The sequence below is a fragment of the Caenorhabditis elegans genome, chromosome I (assembly GCF_000002985.6).
Source record: "Caenorhabditis elegans chromosome I".
Classification (NCBI taxonomy): domain Eukaryota; kingdom Metazoa; phylum Nematoda; class Chromadorea; order Rhabditida; family Rhabditidae; genus Caenorhabditis; species Caenorhabditis elegans.
In genome coordinates this window covers 8,416,342-8,429,892 of record NC_003279.8, presented here as the reverse complement: position 1 = coordinate 8,429,892, position 13,551 = coordinate 8,416,342, and the positions used below count along the sequence as shown (strand labels likewise).

Sequence of the window (13,551 nt, the reverse complement as noted above, 5' to 3'; positions counted from 1 at the left end):
CCAACTATTAATTACTATCTGCATTGATATTTGAAAAATGCAAAATATTTTAAATTCCAGAATCTATTTAGGTGTCAATATGGATGATATGATGAACGAAGAAGGAATACCGCAGGCGACGATTGTGGCGAAATATGAAAAAGGTTTTTTTTAATTCAAGAAACTGAGAAAAAATATAAATGGCTCTTTTACCGAAATATCTTTATTTTAAAATAGAAAGGGTGTAATGTTTTGGAATTAAATGATCTATGACTGAATCCAAAATAAAACTTTTTTTTCTTCAACAAACTAGAGGGGCAAAATCAACGAACGAAAGAAGAAGTTTGCAGTTTTAACTTTTTGAAAAATATTTTGAGCATGTTTGCACAAGTTACAATTTCAAGTGTCTTTTTCGAGAAAAAAAGTGTAAAACTAACAGAATTTTTATTTTTTCTCAACAAAATAAAAATTTTCGCTCACTTTTGTTAGAAAAAAAAACGAAAAATGTACAAATTCAGCCCTGATCGCACTACGCCGAACGCATCCTATATTTTACAGCACACAATAGATCGGTTGTTGGAATATGGTCATTCCGATTCTGTGGTCAAATCGGGATGCTTTCAGTGTCACACGATTGTTCAAAACTTTGGATATTGTGAGTTTTCCATTAATGTAATATCAAACGTCGAACTAATTAAAAGTATAAATAATTGCCAAGCGGTACAGTTTTCCAAAATAAAATAATATTTTTTACAGGCAAGAAGATTCTTCGAACAACATTTCACTTGATGAGAGAATGGTTTTGGCAAAATGGAGAACTGCAATTCAAGCAGCTGATATTTCTGTTGATGGAAAATGTATGTTGACACTATTGAAATCTAAAATAATCAAAAAATTATTTAGATATGGTTGCCGTTGGAATGAACTCAATTGTATATGAAGTTGAATTGGTGAATACTGTCAAATCAATGGCTTTTGATTTTGGATATCTTGATGCAGTATTCTGTGCAGTTTCACCTCTTAAAACTGGATATGTTACTGCTTCATATTCTGGTCATTTAAATGAAATCCAGCATTCTTCTAATGAAATTATTCGTCAAGAACCGTTCCCAACAGTGAAGCAGATTAGTTGCTTGAAATATGTAAGAGAATTGCTTGAAATTTTCGACAATTCAAAAACAAACAACAACGATTCGATAATTATCGAGAAAAAATAATATAACTATTTAATAAGTTACCGATAAAACTTTAAAACATTTATTTCTGCACTTCCTTACTAAGGAAGTAAGTACTGTAGTGCATGTTTGTTGTTGAATTTTTTTGGAATATAGGAAAACAAAAATTGAAAAAAATCTAACAACCGACACAATTGCTAAAAAAATCTGAATAAGTATTTTTTAGAGTCGTGACGCGAAATATTTGGCTATCGGACAATTGGATGGTGCCATCGAAATGCTATATTCGGAAAACTTTAAGAATTATCACAAATACGAAGGTATCACACAAATAGCATTCCACATTCGCAAAAAACTTCCATTTTCAGTTCATTCGATGAGAATCAGAAAAATCGAGTTTCTTCCTAATGAGGAGAGATTTTTGTCAGCTTGTGACGACCGACTCATCAAATTGCATTCACTCAGTGAATTGTAAGTATTTAAAGTGAATAATTTTATAATCCAATCCCAAATTTTCAGCACTGAAACGGATCCATCTCGATCTACAAAAGCCATCCGAGTCTATTCTGCACATGACGCTCCAGTCACCGGTCTCACGATTGACGAGAAATCTGGAGGAACGAGATTCGCGAGTTCATCAGCTTCATCTCAAATATTCATCTGGCATATTGAGATGACGACTCCGATTATGTCAATCACGAATGAACATACTTCAACAATTTCAGCACTTTCATTCTCACCAACTAGTCGGCATTTGTTGTCTGGTGGAGATGATGCTATGATTCTTATCTACCGTATTCCAGGAGTTGGAGAAAATACTCCAGTGCATGTTGTAAGGGCTTTTATCATATTGAATTGTCTTTTACCCAAAACGTAAAATTTTGAGATTTACGCGTCAAAAATGCTTTACCCGGTCTTGACACAACATTTTTTGTTAGAGTTGCTGCGGAAATTCCATCGATACTTTCTTTAAAGGCGCACCCTCATTTGTATTAAACAAAAAAGTGTCGTTTCGAGACCGGGCATCGTATTTTAGAGCAAATTTTTGCGCCTGTGTAATTATTTTGTATCTCTTTTCAGGCATACTATCCTCCAGTTGAACAACCCTCCGATATAACTGAACCCGAATCATCTTCCCAACTTGCCGAAGTACCATCAGCATCACCGTACGATGAGCATGACCAACAAGAAAATGAGCCACCGAGCGACTACACTCAAGAAGGAGGACATGAATATTATCGGTCACATGAAGAATACGACGGTATGTTACGAATTCCCTGGATTAAAAAACTCTAAACTCCTTCAGAAAATGCTCCAGCTGCTCAATATCAAGAGTATAATCCGTACGCAGAGCCACGAACACCACCACGTGAAGATGATGAGGAAATTGGAAATTATGTGTACAACAGTACTACAGAACATCAGCAAAATAGTACGTATCGTTTCAAGAAACGTTTTTCCGTATTGAAATATCAATTTTTCAGATGAATCTGCCTCTCCACCAGCACATGAACAATATGATCCATCGGCCTGATAATTTATTCAGTCGAATTGTTTTATTTATTTTTCTATTTTTCTCAACTCTCACTGAAATCTCAAGTTTTTCTTTTCTATGTTACGCAGTTGCATTAAATGAATAATTTTATTTCAAAGAGTTTTTAAAACTTCAAAGGACAATCTGATTGATGTTCTTGAACTTTTCTTTCCACAGGCATTCAGTTGATCATTTCACGTGATATTTTCCGTTTCGTTCAAAATGTTGAGTCAAAAGCCCAACAAGAAACCAGTTCTCATCAATGAAGAGACGCAGGCACCTAATATGACGTCAGTCGTTTCCGTTGTTTCCACCCTCTTCAAAATGTGTGCTCTCTCGTTTGTGTGTGTCCTCCAACCGGTGGTGGACCCGTCGCTTGAAACTATCGATTTTCAGTGCGGTAAAGCCGAAAAATGAAGAGAACAATTCAAAAAATTTCAGCAGTGTACCAATTTTTGAACTTTTCTATCTATTTCCTCTAGCTTCTCTAACGTCTATTCAATTCCATTTTTAGTACTTTTATATTTCTATTTTCTCTCTTTTTCTCTTTTTCACCCAGCTTCTCTCACATGTTTTTTGTGGGAAAACCCTTTTTGTTCTCTTTTTTCCATTATTATATTTCGTTTATCACTGATAACACTAAAACATTAGCTAGAAGTACTTTTACAAACCATTCGGCTCAGAATTTGTTTTTACGAAATTCTTTCTAAGTTTGATGATGCACATTTATTTTTGAACGTGAAACATATGTGTTCTTTAAAAAATATTATCGTCGTTTTAAAAAAATTCAATTTAGAGGCACATGTTGTTTTTGTGAGTGGGTCTCGCCACGATCTCAGCCGTACTGGTCGCTGCTAGCTTCAAATTTGTCCATTAGATGAACAGAAGATATTTATAAAATCTCTTGTTAAAGCAGTCAATAAATGAAACATTTGGGATCATGCAAGAAATATGAGCAAAATAATTTCGTTAGTTACTTGTCAGGGAAATAAAATATTTAGAAAACCGGCTAAATGACCTTTTCTAAATTATTTATTCGCGATTTTTCTCGAATGTTTCAATTATGATACTCTGTATAATTGCTTTTATAGAAATAATTTTCAAAATCTTCAGGTACAAAAAGAGGAGAATGACAAAAGAAGAGCCACCGCCCATGGTCGATTCCTCAATGCCTTCAACTTCAAAATCCACGTGTCAGATCACGATAACGTGCGAAAATTCCGAATCAGAAGATTCTACGTGTTCATCGTCAATTTCCTCATTTTTAAGTTTGGATTTTGACAAACTCTCGTTGGATTCAGATCTTTGCGAAGGTCGCTACGATCAAAATCGGCCGGCACCAGGTCCGCAATCTCTCCCTACTCGGATTACTGTAAGGCACCATATTCGACGCGCAAGTTAAATTTATTTCTTTGCAGCAGAATATGCCACCGACGGCCAAAAATGTCCAATTTTATCGGACTCCTGCTCACAAATCTGGACGATTTTTACCCTACGAAGTGCCCTTCAAATTGAGGTAAGATTTTCGGTTCATTTGTTCTAATTTGAATGAAGAAAATGTTCTAATCAATTTTTAAATTTACAGACGCCGTCGGAAGGCAACCAAAGATTCATCACTGACGGATATTGAAGTTCTGCTGAAAATTAAATTGAAAGGAGACGTCGAATCTCTGAGAATGTGCATATTTGACAAGTAAGTGTTACGAATTTCGCAAAAAACTGGCAGAAATTTATGAAAGATGCTTTTTCGTTTAACAGCTACCGTAAACTGTTGAGTGGAATTTGTAAAACAAGTATCAAAAAAGATATTCAAAAGTGCTCCGTCAGGCAAAAAATCAAAGAATAACTATTATATCCAAGTGAAAAATTACAAAAAACGAATTTTCAGAGAAAATATACTTCCGAAACCGTGTAGCGTGCAGGCGGCTCGTCCACCGTCTCCAGAAGCCGAAGAAGTCGACGAACTTTCCGAATATTTCACTCATTTTGTCCGCGTTGAATTGAAAATGTCTTCGTTAGCTGAATCGATGTACGTTTGATGATGAAAACAGAGAAAAAAAGCAAATCAAGACCGACTCAAGAATGAATATCCATCTTTTCATGTACATCTATATTCCATTGTTTTGTTGCTATATTGCTCATTGCTCCCCGTCTTTTGACCTACTACAGATACTGTTTTATCATTGGAAATCAATATGAATTTTCAACAAATAGAAAATATTTTCCAGCAAGGAACATGAAAATCAAAATAGAACGGGTGTGAAATATCGAGATTCAAAGTGAGGCCAAATAGTCAAAAAATAAATATGCGAGTGAATAGTAAAAGCAATTTCAATACATTACATTAAAGGCACGATAGCTGATAATTGTTGGAATCCAGTCATCAATTCAACATTACAACCTTTATGTTCTTTCAGCATTCTTTTATGAATACGGAGCCGAGGTGTCGTGGTCACCTGAAAAATAATTTTAGGAAAGCAGATCATATTTTAAATTACCTTCATATAGTCAACACTGTTTCTCTGTTCTTTTTCATTTGTTGTCATCTTGCCGGTACACACTTTTTCCTCAGGAGGCGACCATAAAAAGTTTTCTCCAATATTCAGATGATCCATTGGAACATTGCCTGATCCTGACGTAGATTCTGGTTCGTCTGCTCCAGAAGGTCCATCTTCTTCATCGTCTTCGTCTTCCTCGTCATCACCATCGTCATTTGAGGGCTGAAATATTATCAAATTGAAAATGTTTCTTAATGAATGGTGCACATTTATTTTATTTAAAGGCGAAATACATTCAATTCAAATTTAATGTTTTTTTTGTTTTTTGAACAAATCTGAGTATTTTAAAGTAAAATTGCTATTGAGTGTACTCCACCTTTAAGCTATAAAAGTTATTTTCCGCAAGTCCATAAACCTACCGGAGGCTGATCATCATCAGGACCATCTCTTCCTTCTCCATCACCTCCATCATCTTCATCTTTCACATTATCTTCATCTTTTCCACCTTCATTTCCTTCTTCATCATCATCGTCATCATCGTCTTTCTCCTGAAAAATCAAGTTTTCAGAAATTATTGAACAAAGTGAAATTTCAAAAAGCAGATACCTCTCTAGGAATAACCCAAATTTTGATGAACGGTTTATTTTGCTCTTCAACAAATTCGAATCGATAAGTATTCTTTCCACGTAGCACTTCTTCAGCAGTTTGTCCATATTCTTGTATAACACTTTCCATATCTTCATCACGTTCTGCATTCATTATTCTTTGACGATATTTCAGATACAATTTGATAGGATTCTCTCGTTCTTCAGCACACGTAGCGTGATGAATATTCTTGGCGAGTGATGAGAATAATTTATCAATATTGTTAAATAATACAATATCTCCTGGGAACAAGTTCTTGACGGCTTCCTCGAATGCTACTATATCCATTTGAGCATTTCCCAGTTGTTTCAGCTCACGAAGTGTCGTCTCGTACGAAGATGAGGGACATGAGCGAACGTTCTGGAATAATACGATTTTTTCGTGGGTCTGTAACAGTTTTAGGCTTACTCGAATATCATTGACAGCTGCTCTTCGTTGCTTTATATTCTCCTGGAGAGCTTTTCTTCCGTGCATATCAGCTCCTATGCCGTCTTCCCATCGCTTATTTTTCTTCTGATTATCCTGCAAAATTATAATTATTAGAACATGATTTTATTTTAATCCTGAAAGATAGTTTGAAAAATTATTTCAAAATGCTTGAAAATCAATCAAATCAGGGTTTTTTTTGTAAAAAATTTACAAAAAAAGTTTTATGATATTTATTCACTTTAATTTAATTTGTTCTTAGTTTTTGTGAAGTTACTGTATATAGAAATGTTACGGTTCCCATTAAATGTTTTTTTTGATTAAAAACAAACAACTTTTTCAGATGCACCCTAATAAGATCATAAGAAAAAAACGAACAAAGTGCTCTTGGGCGTAAATTGCCTGAGTGGAAAGAATCTTGGCAAATCTCTCCTGAATCATGTGATGATATCGAATAATCATGTAGACACTGTCATCTCCATAAAATGTTCTTCGTGTTCTCTTTTGATGAAGATTTTCGCTGAAATGATCAATCGAACTTTCATTCGATTCAAGAGATGTGGACACTGGTACGACACGATCTCCACAAATACGACGACCATCCATGTTCAGTAGAGTCATTAGATTTTCGTCTTCGTTTCTGAAATTTTTCATGATTCCGAAATGGTTTTAAACCCTTTTTAACGAACAAATCTCCTTGAAATTTGAATATTTCTCCATTATCCAGATCAATTTGAACTTGTTGTCCCTCCTGACAAAGCCATTCCATCAAGATTCTGTAACTATTTTCTGGGGCTTAACATTTTATTCTTTTTCATAAAAAATTACCTGAATAAGACAATTTTCGTTCGATCTCTATCACATTTCGTTCCCGAAAGATCATGGAAAAAGTGACCAGTGACGTCATTTACATCTCTATACACTTTTCGTTCCGGTGTATATTCCAGAATTAAATGTGGAGAAGTGTCCGTGCTATTACTGAAAATATAGGTTTTTATGCCGTTTTAAAACCGAAGAAAAACGGAAAAATTCGCAAAAGAAATAAAATCTTAAATTTTGGCTAAGTTCCCTGTTTGAATTCCCTCCAGAATAAGAATCCACTCCAACTTTGTAACCAATCAGCATCTTCGAACTCTGCACACTTCATCTGGCTGGTTCAAAAATGGGCGGAGCGAATCGCTGATTGGTCGCAGATCTCATTATGGAAAAAATTCAATTAGGTCACAATTAAAAAATCGAAAAAAGTTTTAATAATTGGCATTCCAATTTTTTCTTGTTTTCCTTTCGATTTTCTTTGATTGTATTTCTGAATTTGACTATTTTGGATTTTTTTTAAGCATTAACGCCACTCCACCTTTAAAGAAAAAAAAACAAACTTTTTCCGTCTTTCCTCACAGATTTGTTCGATTTGATTAACAAGAGGCTTCGACTTGAACGCTTTTTGATCGTAATTCTTGTGTTGATTATTCAAAATCGTCGTTGCAGCCGACATTTGCTTGTCCAAAGCGTCTCTCCATGTTCTAGAATTGATATTTTTAGAAAGTTTTGAGGGAAATTAAGTAAAAAACCTGTTAGTATCCTGTTGGAATCGACTCCACAGCAAGTCTTTCTCCTTCAGACTTTCAAGAATTCGTCGTAAACCTACAAGTGGATTCTTTTGTGCAGCATCAATGAAATCTTGAGCAGAGTTTGTGAAGACTTTTGCTAGAACACGAATTGTGGTGGATCGAGATGAAGCATTGAGCCATTTGTCCAATCTGAAAATCACTTTTTACAATGAAAACAAATTTTCGGTTTCGTTTTCAAAAAACAATTGATATTTTCTAAATAATTTTCGGAAGTTCGGACAGAGAATTTCGGTGTAGCAGAATCCCTTTCTAAGAGGTCCTCGATAATTTTTTTTTTCAATTTTATGTGGTATTTTTGTAGATATAATATCTGAATACTTACTTGAACGACTTCTTATCTTCATCACTCATCGCCTCGTAATCTCGAAGTGTTTTTGACAATTGTTCGATGACAGTTCGATTTGAATCAACAATAATATCAAGCTGAAATTTTAAATAATCTTGTTAATTGAATATTTGTTAAATTGTCTTCACATCGAAAAAAAACAAACCTCATAACGTTCATCCTCGGTTTTGAAATGAAATTCTTCCAAATTCGATTTCTTAATCGCCTGACTACCAGTATCTTCAGATGACCATGATGGTATTGATGTCCACGTATCATTGAGAACCTGAAAATATCATTCAAATAAAATTTTTAAATTTGTGTAATTTTCCATACTCCTTTGAGATCATCATCCAGCTCAACACGTCCACTACAATCAGTTGCTTTCGTATCCTTCATAAATCGATAACTAGGACCTAGTGTACACACTGTTGCTGCTTCAACATTCTTCACTTGTTGCAACATTTTTTGATCACGAAGACCTCGTTTTGGTTGAATGGCAGGTAAATCTTTTCTCATAACTGCATCCATATCATTCTCTGGTCGATTTTTTGGTTCTTTTTCTGCACCCAATAATTGGAGAATAATCATTTCAAGATCAGAACCAGATGTTCCCATGATCTTTGGAAGTTCACTAATCAATTGTTCTCGGGTTATATCCAAATTTGCGTAGGCATTTATCAAAACCATCAGGTGAGACAGTTGATTCGGTGTTGTTCGACTTTTTAGCTGAAAATAAAGTTTATTGAATAAGCAAAATGATAAAAACTTTTAGAGGGCGAGTGGCTTGAATTGGATTTTGTTTTAATGGGTTATGGGGTTATTCAAGTAGTGTTGGAAAATTAAAAAGTGTAGAAAAATTACGTCACACCTGTTTTCAAGTATTTAAATACATGTGTGACGTAATTTTTCTACACTTTTTCCGATAATAATTTTTAACACGGCGATCGGCGATCGCCGATTACCGTTAATATTTTTGTCTTCGGCGATTTTATTGACAAATTTGGATTTTGAATCGAAATCCCCATTTACGCTACTCCACCGTTAAAACAAACCCTTTCATAAAGAATTCTGTATGATTTCTTGAGTATCATCAATTCCACGGTTGCTCCTTCATCGCCTTGCCCAGCAACTTTTAGTTTCAGTTTTTCATTCTGAAATTTTTAATCATTTTATTTAATTTTAAAAGGAGTAGCAAACCTTTTTAGTCCCCATTTTGCATTTTTCCATTTGTTTCACTAAATCCATGTCGACATCGGATGGATTTACACGATTTACAGGTGGAATATCGTTACGATCGTTGGTGGCGGAGAAATGGAGAATTGTTTTGATTTTCTGGAAAAGAAAAAAGGTTTAAAAATATTGATTTGCAATGATAGTTTTTTTTTTCAAAAACGAAAAAGGCGTTTTGTTTACAAAAACTGGTTGGTAGATCAAGGGCAAATTGCATGATTATTGAGATTTTTTTTTGATCTATGATATTTTTCGACGATGAACAAATATCAAGTCTACTTTTCTAATTAATTATTTCAAAATATATTTAAATATTAAAAACTGAAAATTAAATTAGATAGTTCACTTGAATTGTTTTAGATATTTCTATTTTAAATTTTAAATTTTCGCAATTTCGTGAATGGGAAATTTTCTATAGAATACTGCAAATATTCTGAAATTCAAAAATCATGCAAAAAAACGAAAAATTCTTGAATTTGGAAAGTTGTGGTTTTTCATTATTCCTCGCTTTTTCGTGTTTCATTTGGTATTTCGGAATTTCAGAATATTTTTTAATTATTATGAAAAATCATATATAGGATACATTATCTCACCAATGCTATCGCATCAGATCCATTAACAAGAAGTTTCCCAAGATATGGAAGAAAATCAATAGTTGCTGCAAGAAGATCAGGTTCTCCAATACAACAATTAGCAAGCATTGAGACAAGATAATCTGAGCACGATTCCTCAATTTGCAGATTTTTCGATGAATCTTTTTTCTCAATATCATCAGGTTTTTTGATTTCTTGTGGTGCATTGGATGGTCCTGGAACATCATCAACTTCGATTTTCTCATTTTCTTCAATCTCGTCATCCTCATCATCTTTTCTCAATTTTTCCATATCTTTTTTATATTGTTGATCACTCATGAAGAAGTCAATGAACGTCATGAAATCAACAAGTTTCGTCGGGCGAGCCAGAAACGATTTTTTGAGAAGTTCGATTATGTTCAGTGTATGAGCAGCCAATTCACTTGACATTTCGATCTGAAAACGATTTTTAAATTTTTCACATGGCACTTACATGTTTTCTAGATCAATTATGGCTTGTGAAGGCAGAAGTTTGATATACAATAATAAATAGCTAAGAAAATGTACTGAAAAGACAACAATGTTTCGCTACAGTAAACACTCCAGGACAAAGAAAGATATAGAGCTCAAACGAGCAAGAGAATCGCCCATCGTTGAAGAACTGGGAAAACCAGCAACTATCAGTGAAGGCAATACAGAAAAGTAAAAATTTTAGAAGATTTTTATTTTTGAAGAAAAATCTGAAAACGTTGGTATGTATTTTTTTAAAATTTATCAAAGAAGATTTCAGATATGTTTAAAATCAAATATTTTAAAAACCTTCAAGTTTTTTGTTTTCAAACAAACAACACAAACCTCTTGTTGTGAATCTTCACAATCATCCTTCTTTCTATCATCACAAATAATTTCTTCAATCAAATGATTATCTTCTTCCATCATTTCTTCATTATTTTTATCTTCTATTCCAGATTCTTCATCATCTTCATCATCAATTCCATCTACATCATCTTTTTCTTTACTTTTATCCATATCTTCATCTTCAATTGTACGGTCTTCGTCTTTTGATATTCCTTCTTGAGAACCCAACTCAATTGCTCCTACAGCTTGTGCTCCAGCTTCAATTGCACGGGCTCGGCGTTCGTCAGGCGATAGCAGAACCTTCAAATTTTTTGTAATTTAATTTCGAGGCAAAACAATATTGTGTGGATATTGGATTTTTAAAACTATTTTCAAATCAGATTTTTAGTATAATCTAAATATCCAAACGAACCCTTGGCTGCATTTGTGGCGAAGAAAAAACATATTTTCGATCTGGAGTCAATGTGATACGATATCCAGTTGGCAGAAAAGTATTGAATCCAAGAACAAGTTCCGGTGAATCATATAAAAGTTCTGCTACTTGTTCAATCACATCAGGTGTTTCAATTCTGCAAAAAAGACAGATATTTGTTTTTTTTTTTGGATTTAAATAAAGCAAAATTTAATCCGCATCAAATGTGTCGGTTTTACGATATTTCGGAAGATAGCTTGAAATTTTTTGCCTTTTCAAGTAAATTATGTTATCTTATGTTTGAACAAAACAAATGTTTTTTTAAAGTTTTTTGTAAATCTAAGAATATTTGTTTTCCCGGAAAAACCAAAACAATTTTTTTTGATTTTCAACCTTCAAAAATAAAATTCAAATTTTCAGAATTACCTCTGAGCACGAAAATCCTTCATAATTTCCAAAAATCGATGATAAACGGGTACATCAGATGAGAAAGTACTTTTAATAACTCTCAGATAGGCGAGAGCTTCATCAACACGTGGTGGACCTTCTGGTTTCTTTCGACGACCTGGACGATTTTGTCGTCGGCCACCTTGTTGTTGACGAGGCTCACGTTGAGGACACCCTGCAGAAGTTGCTGGAACAACTGGAGGAACTGAAGGAACTTCATTAGAAATTGGTCCTTGTTGAGCAATTGGAAGGGCTAGTGGAGGAGTCTGAAAAATAGATTTATTGGTTTTCGGAATGAATTGTTAAATTGACGTAAATATAAAATTGTCAATTGCTATAAATTTTTTTAGTTCAGACATGCATTTCATTGATAAAATATCATCATCTAATATTTGAAAACAGTCTTAAACTTCAAATTTTTACACATTTTCTTCAAAAAACTTACGAAATGCTGAAAAACAAAAGTAATTCTGTTATTTTTTGAGCTCAATTGAGAAATATTAGGTTTGCGAATTTCGGGAAAGCAGAAATGAAGGACAAATTGTTTGGCGCTACAGTACTTTCTAACTTTTTAAAATATAATTTTCTATAAAGAAAGGTTCAGACCTTCCAATTTTCAGACATTTTTTAATTTTCAATCAAATAAATATTTACGGGAATATGCTGCTGATGCTGTACTTGTTGAACGGGAACCTGACGATGATGGGCCAGGATTTGTTGTGCCTGTTGAGTCGATGTGAGATTTTGAATATTCAAAGCTTGTTGCTGTGGAATCGGACGAATCAATGGAGATTGTTGTTGACTGTTGGCCCTTGGTACATTTGCAGCCTCTTCCTGTGCAATAAATTGTTCAATATTTCTTGCAGCTTCACTATTTCTAGCAAATGGGGTTATTGCCGGTGAATGAGATGGTAGTAGATATTGTTGCTGAAGAGCAGAAGCTGCTGGTGAATGTGATGGTTGAAGTGGAGAACCGATATGAAAAGGAATTGGAGAACCTTGAGCATTTTGTGCAAATTGTGCCTGAGCTGCTTGAACAGCAGCTTGTACTTGAAATAATCCTAAAGGATTAAATGGAAATTGATTGAGTCCTTGAAGAAGTTGATTTTGTTGTTGTTGATGTTGCATTCTTTGTTGTTCTATCAAAATACGCTCTTGATCACGTATTTGAAGTTCCAGTTGTTGTTGTTGTTGATTCTGATGCTGTTGTTGATGTTGTGATTGTTGAATCATTTGTAATAAAAACAACGTCGCATTATTTGTAGGTTGTTGTTGAGATTGATCTCCTCCATTGTTGCCACCGCCGCCTCCAGGTGGTGGATTGTACATTCTGAAAATCTAACTTTGGAAAGTTACCTTTAGTGAGAAGTTTTAGAAAATAGAGAAAAGAGACAAAAATAAGTTTCTTTATTGATTTGCTTTTTTAGCACATCCTTAAATTTCCAACGCTGTTTCAAGCTGAACGTTCAGTTTCAATTTTTTTAAAAATCAATCATTTGATTTTGTATTATTGAACTTAAAGTTTGAAAACCGTATATAGCTGAAAAATCGAAAGAAAATTTACTTAAATTCTTTTTCAAATGTTGAGAAAACTTTAGTCTTTGATTAAAATGAGACATTGTTACGAAACAGTAGAATTTTTGTTTTTCTAATGTTACAAAGTTTTCAAATTCGATAGGAATATTGTTAGTAAATGTTTGTATGATTAAAAAACGTTACACTTTGAAATTTTAACAAAAAAAAGAACATTTTGTTCGTAAATCCTGTGAAGTATTGAAAATGGCGCTCGTTTCTCTGCTGCCTCTCCTCTCTCGCTTTT

At 33.9% G+C, this 13,551-nt stretch overlaps 3 protein-coding genes across 7 annotated transcripts; 2 read left to right on the top strand and 1 right to left on the bottom strand.

Moving 5' to 3' along the window:
• Positions 1-60: 60 nt before the first annotated feature.
• F02E9.10 (WD_REPEATS_REGION domain-containing protein) lies at positions 61-2,806 on the top strand (the record flags this gene model as incomplete). Of its 3 annotated transcripts, none has more annotated exons than NM_001025912.6 (10): positions 61-143; positions 538-634; positions 736-836; positions 883-1,121; positions 1,381-1,474; positions 1,523-1,625; positions 1,674-1,986; positions 2,235-2,415; positions 2,473-2,586; positions 2,639-2,806. In NM_001025912.6, exons 1-10 carry the CDS (start codon positions 80-82, stop codon positions 2,686-2,688), a joined length of 1,356 nt encoding a protein of 451 aa, NP_001021083.1. In that variant the 5' UTR covers positions 61-79. The 3 variants fall into 3 exon arrangements, with proteins under 3 accessions (NP_001021083.1, NP_001122441.1, NP_001021084.1); NM_001128969.5 differs by having other exon boundaries at positions 2,461-2,586; positions 2,639-2,803; NM_001025913.5 differs by having other exon boundaries at positions 72-143; positions 883-929; positions 2,639-2,688.
• Positions 2,807-3,800: 994 nt separating this feature from the next.
• Positions 3,801-4,900, top strand: F02E9.5 (Oxidative stress-responsive serine-rich protein 1; the record flags this gene model as incomplete). 2 transcript variants are annotated; one of them, NM_001392678.1, is made up of 4 exons in its annotated part: positions 3,801-4,060; positions 4,107-4,204; positions 4,274-4,381; positions 4,577-4,900. In NM_001392678.1, the coding sequence occupies 4 exons, from the start codon at positions 3,818-3,820 to the stop codon at positions 4,725-4,727; spliced, it is 600 nt and encodes a 199-aa protein (NP_001379207.1). In that variant the 3' UTR covers positions 4,728-4,900. The 2 variants fall into 2 exon arrangements, with proteins under 2 accessions (NP_001379207.1, NP_001122444.1); NM_001128972.4 differs by lacking the exon at positions 3,801-4,060 and having other exon boundaries at positions 4,113-4,204.
• sin-3 (Paired amphipathic helix protein sin-3) lies at positions 4,842-13,077 on the bottom strand. Of its 2 annotated transcripts, none has more exons than NM_059883.8 (20): positions 12,387-13,077; positions 11,712-11,998; positions 11,286-11,442; positions 10,871-11,173; positions 10,037-10,471; positions 9,411-9,545; positions 9,266-9,364; positions 8,547-8,939; positions 8,377-8,496; positions 8,208-8,308; positions 7,826-8,014; positions 7,634-7,777; positions 7,086-7,235; positions 6,947-7,033; positions 6,636-6,897; positions 6,240-6,353; positions 5,793-6,191; positions 5,606-5,734; positions 5,187-5,408; positions 4,842-5,144 (listed from the first exon to the last, which is right to left on the bottom strand). In NM_059883.8, exons 1-20 carry the CDS (start codon positions 13,059-13,061, stop codon positions 5,028-5,030), a joined length of 4,518 nt encoding a protein of 1,505 aa, NP_492284.2. In that variant the 5' UTR covers positions 13,062-13,077; the 3' UTR covers positions 4,842-5,027. The 2 variants fall into 2 exon arrangements, with proteins under 2 accessions (NP_492284.2, NP_001122442.1); NM_001128970.5 differs by having other exon boundaries at positions 4,854-5,144; positions 6,947-7,039; positions 12,387-13,062.
• Positions 13,078-13,551: the final 474 nt, after the last annotated feature.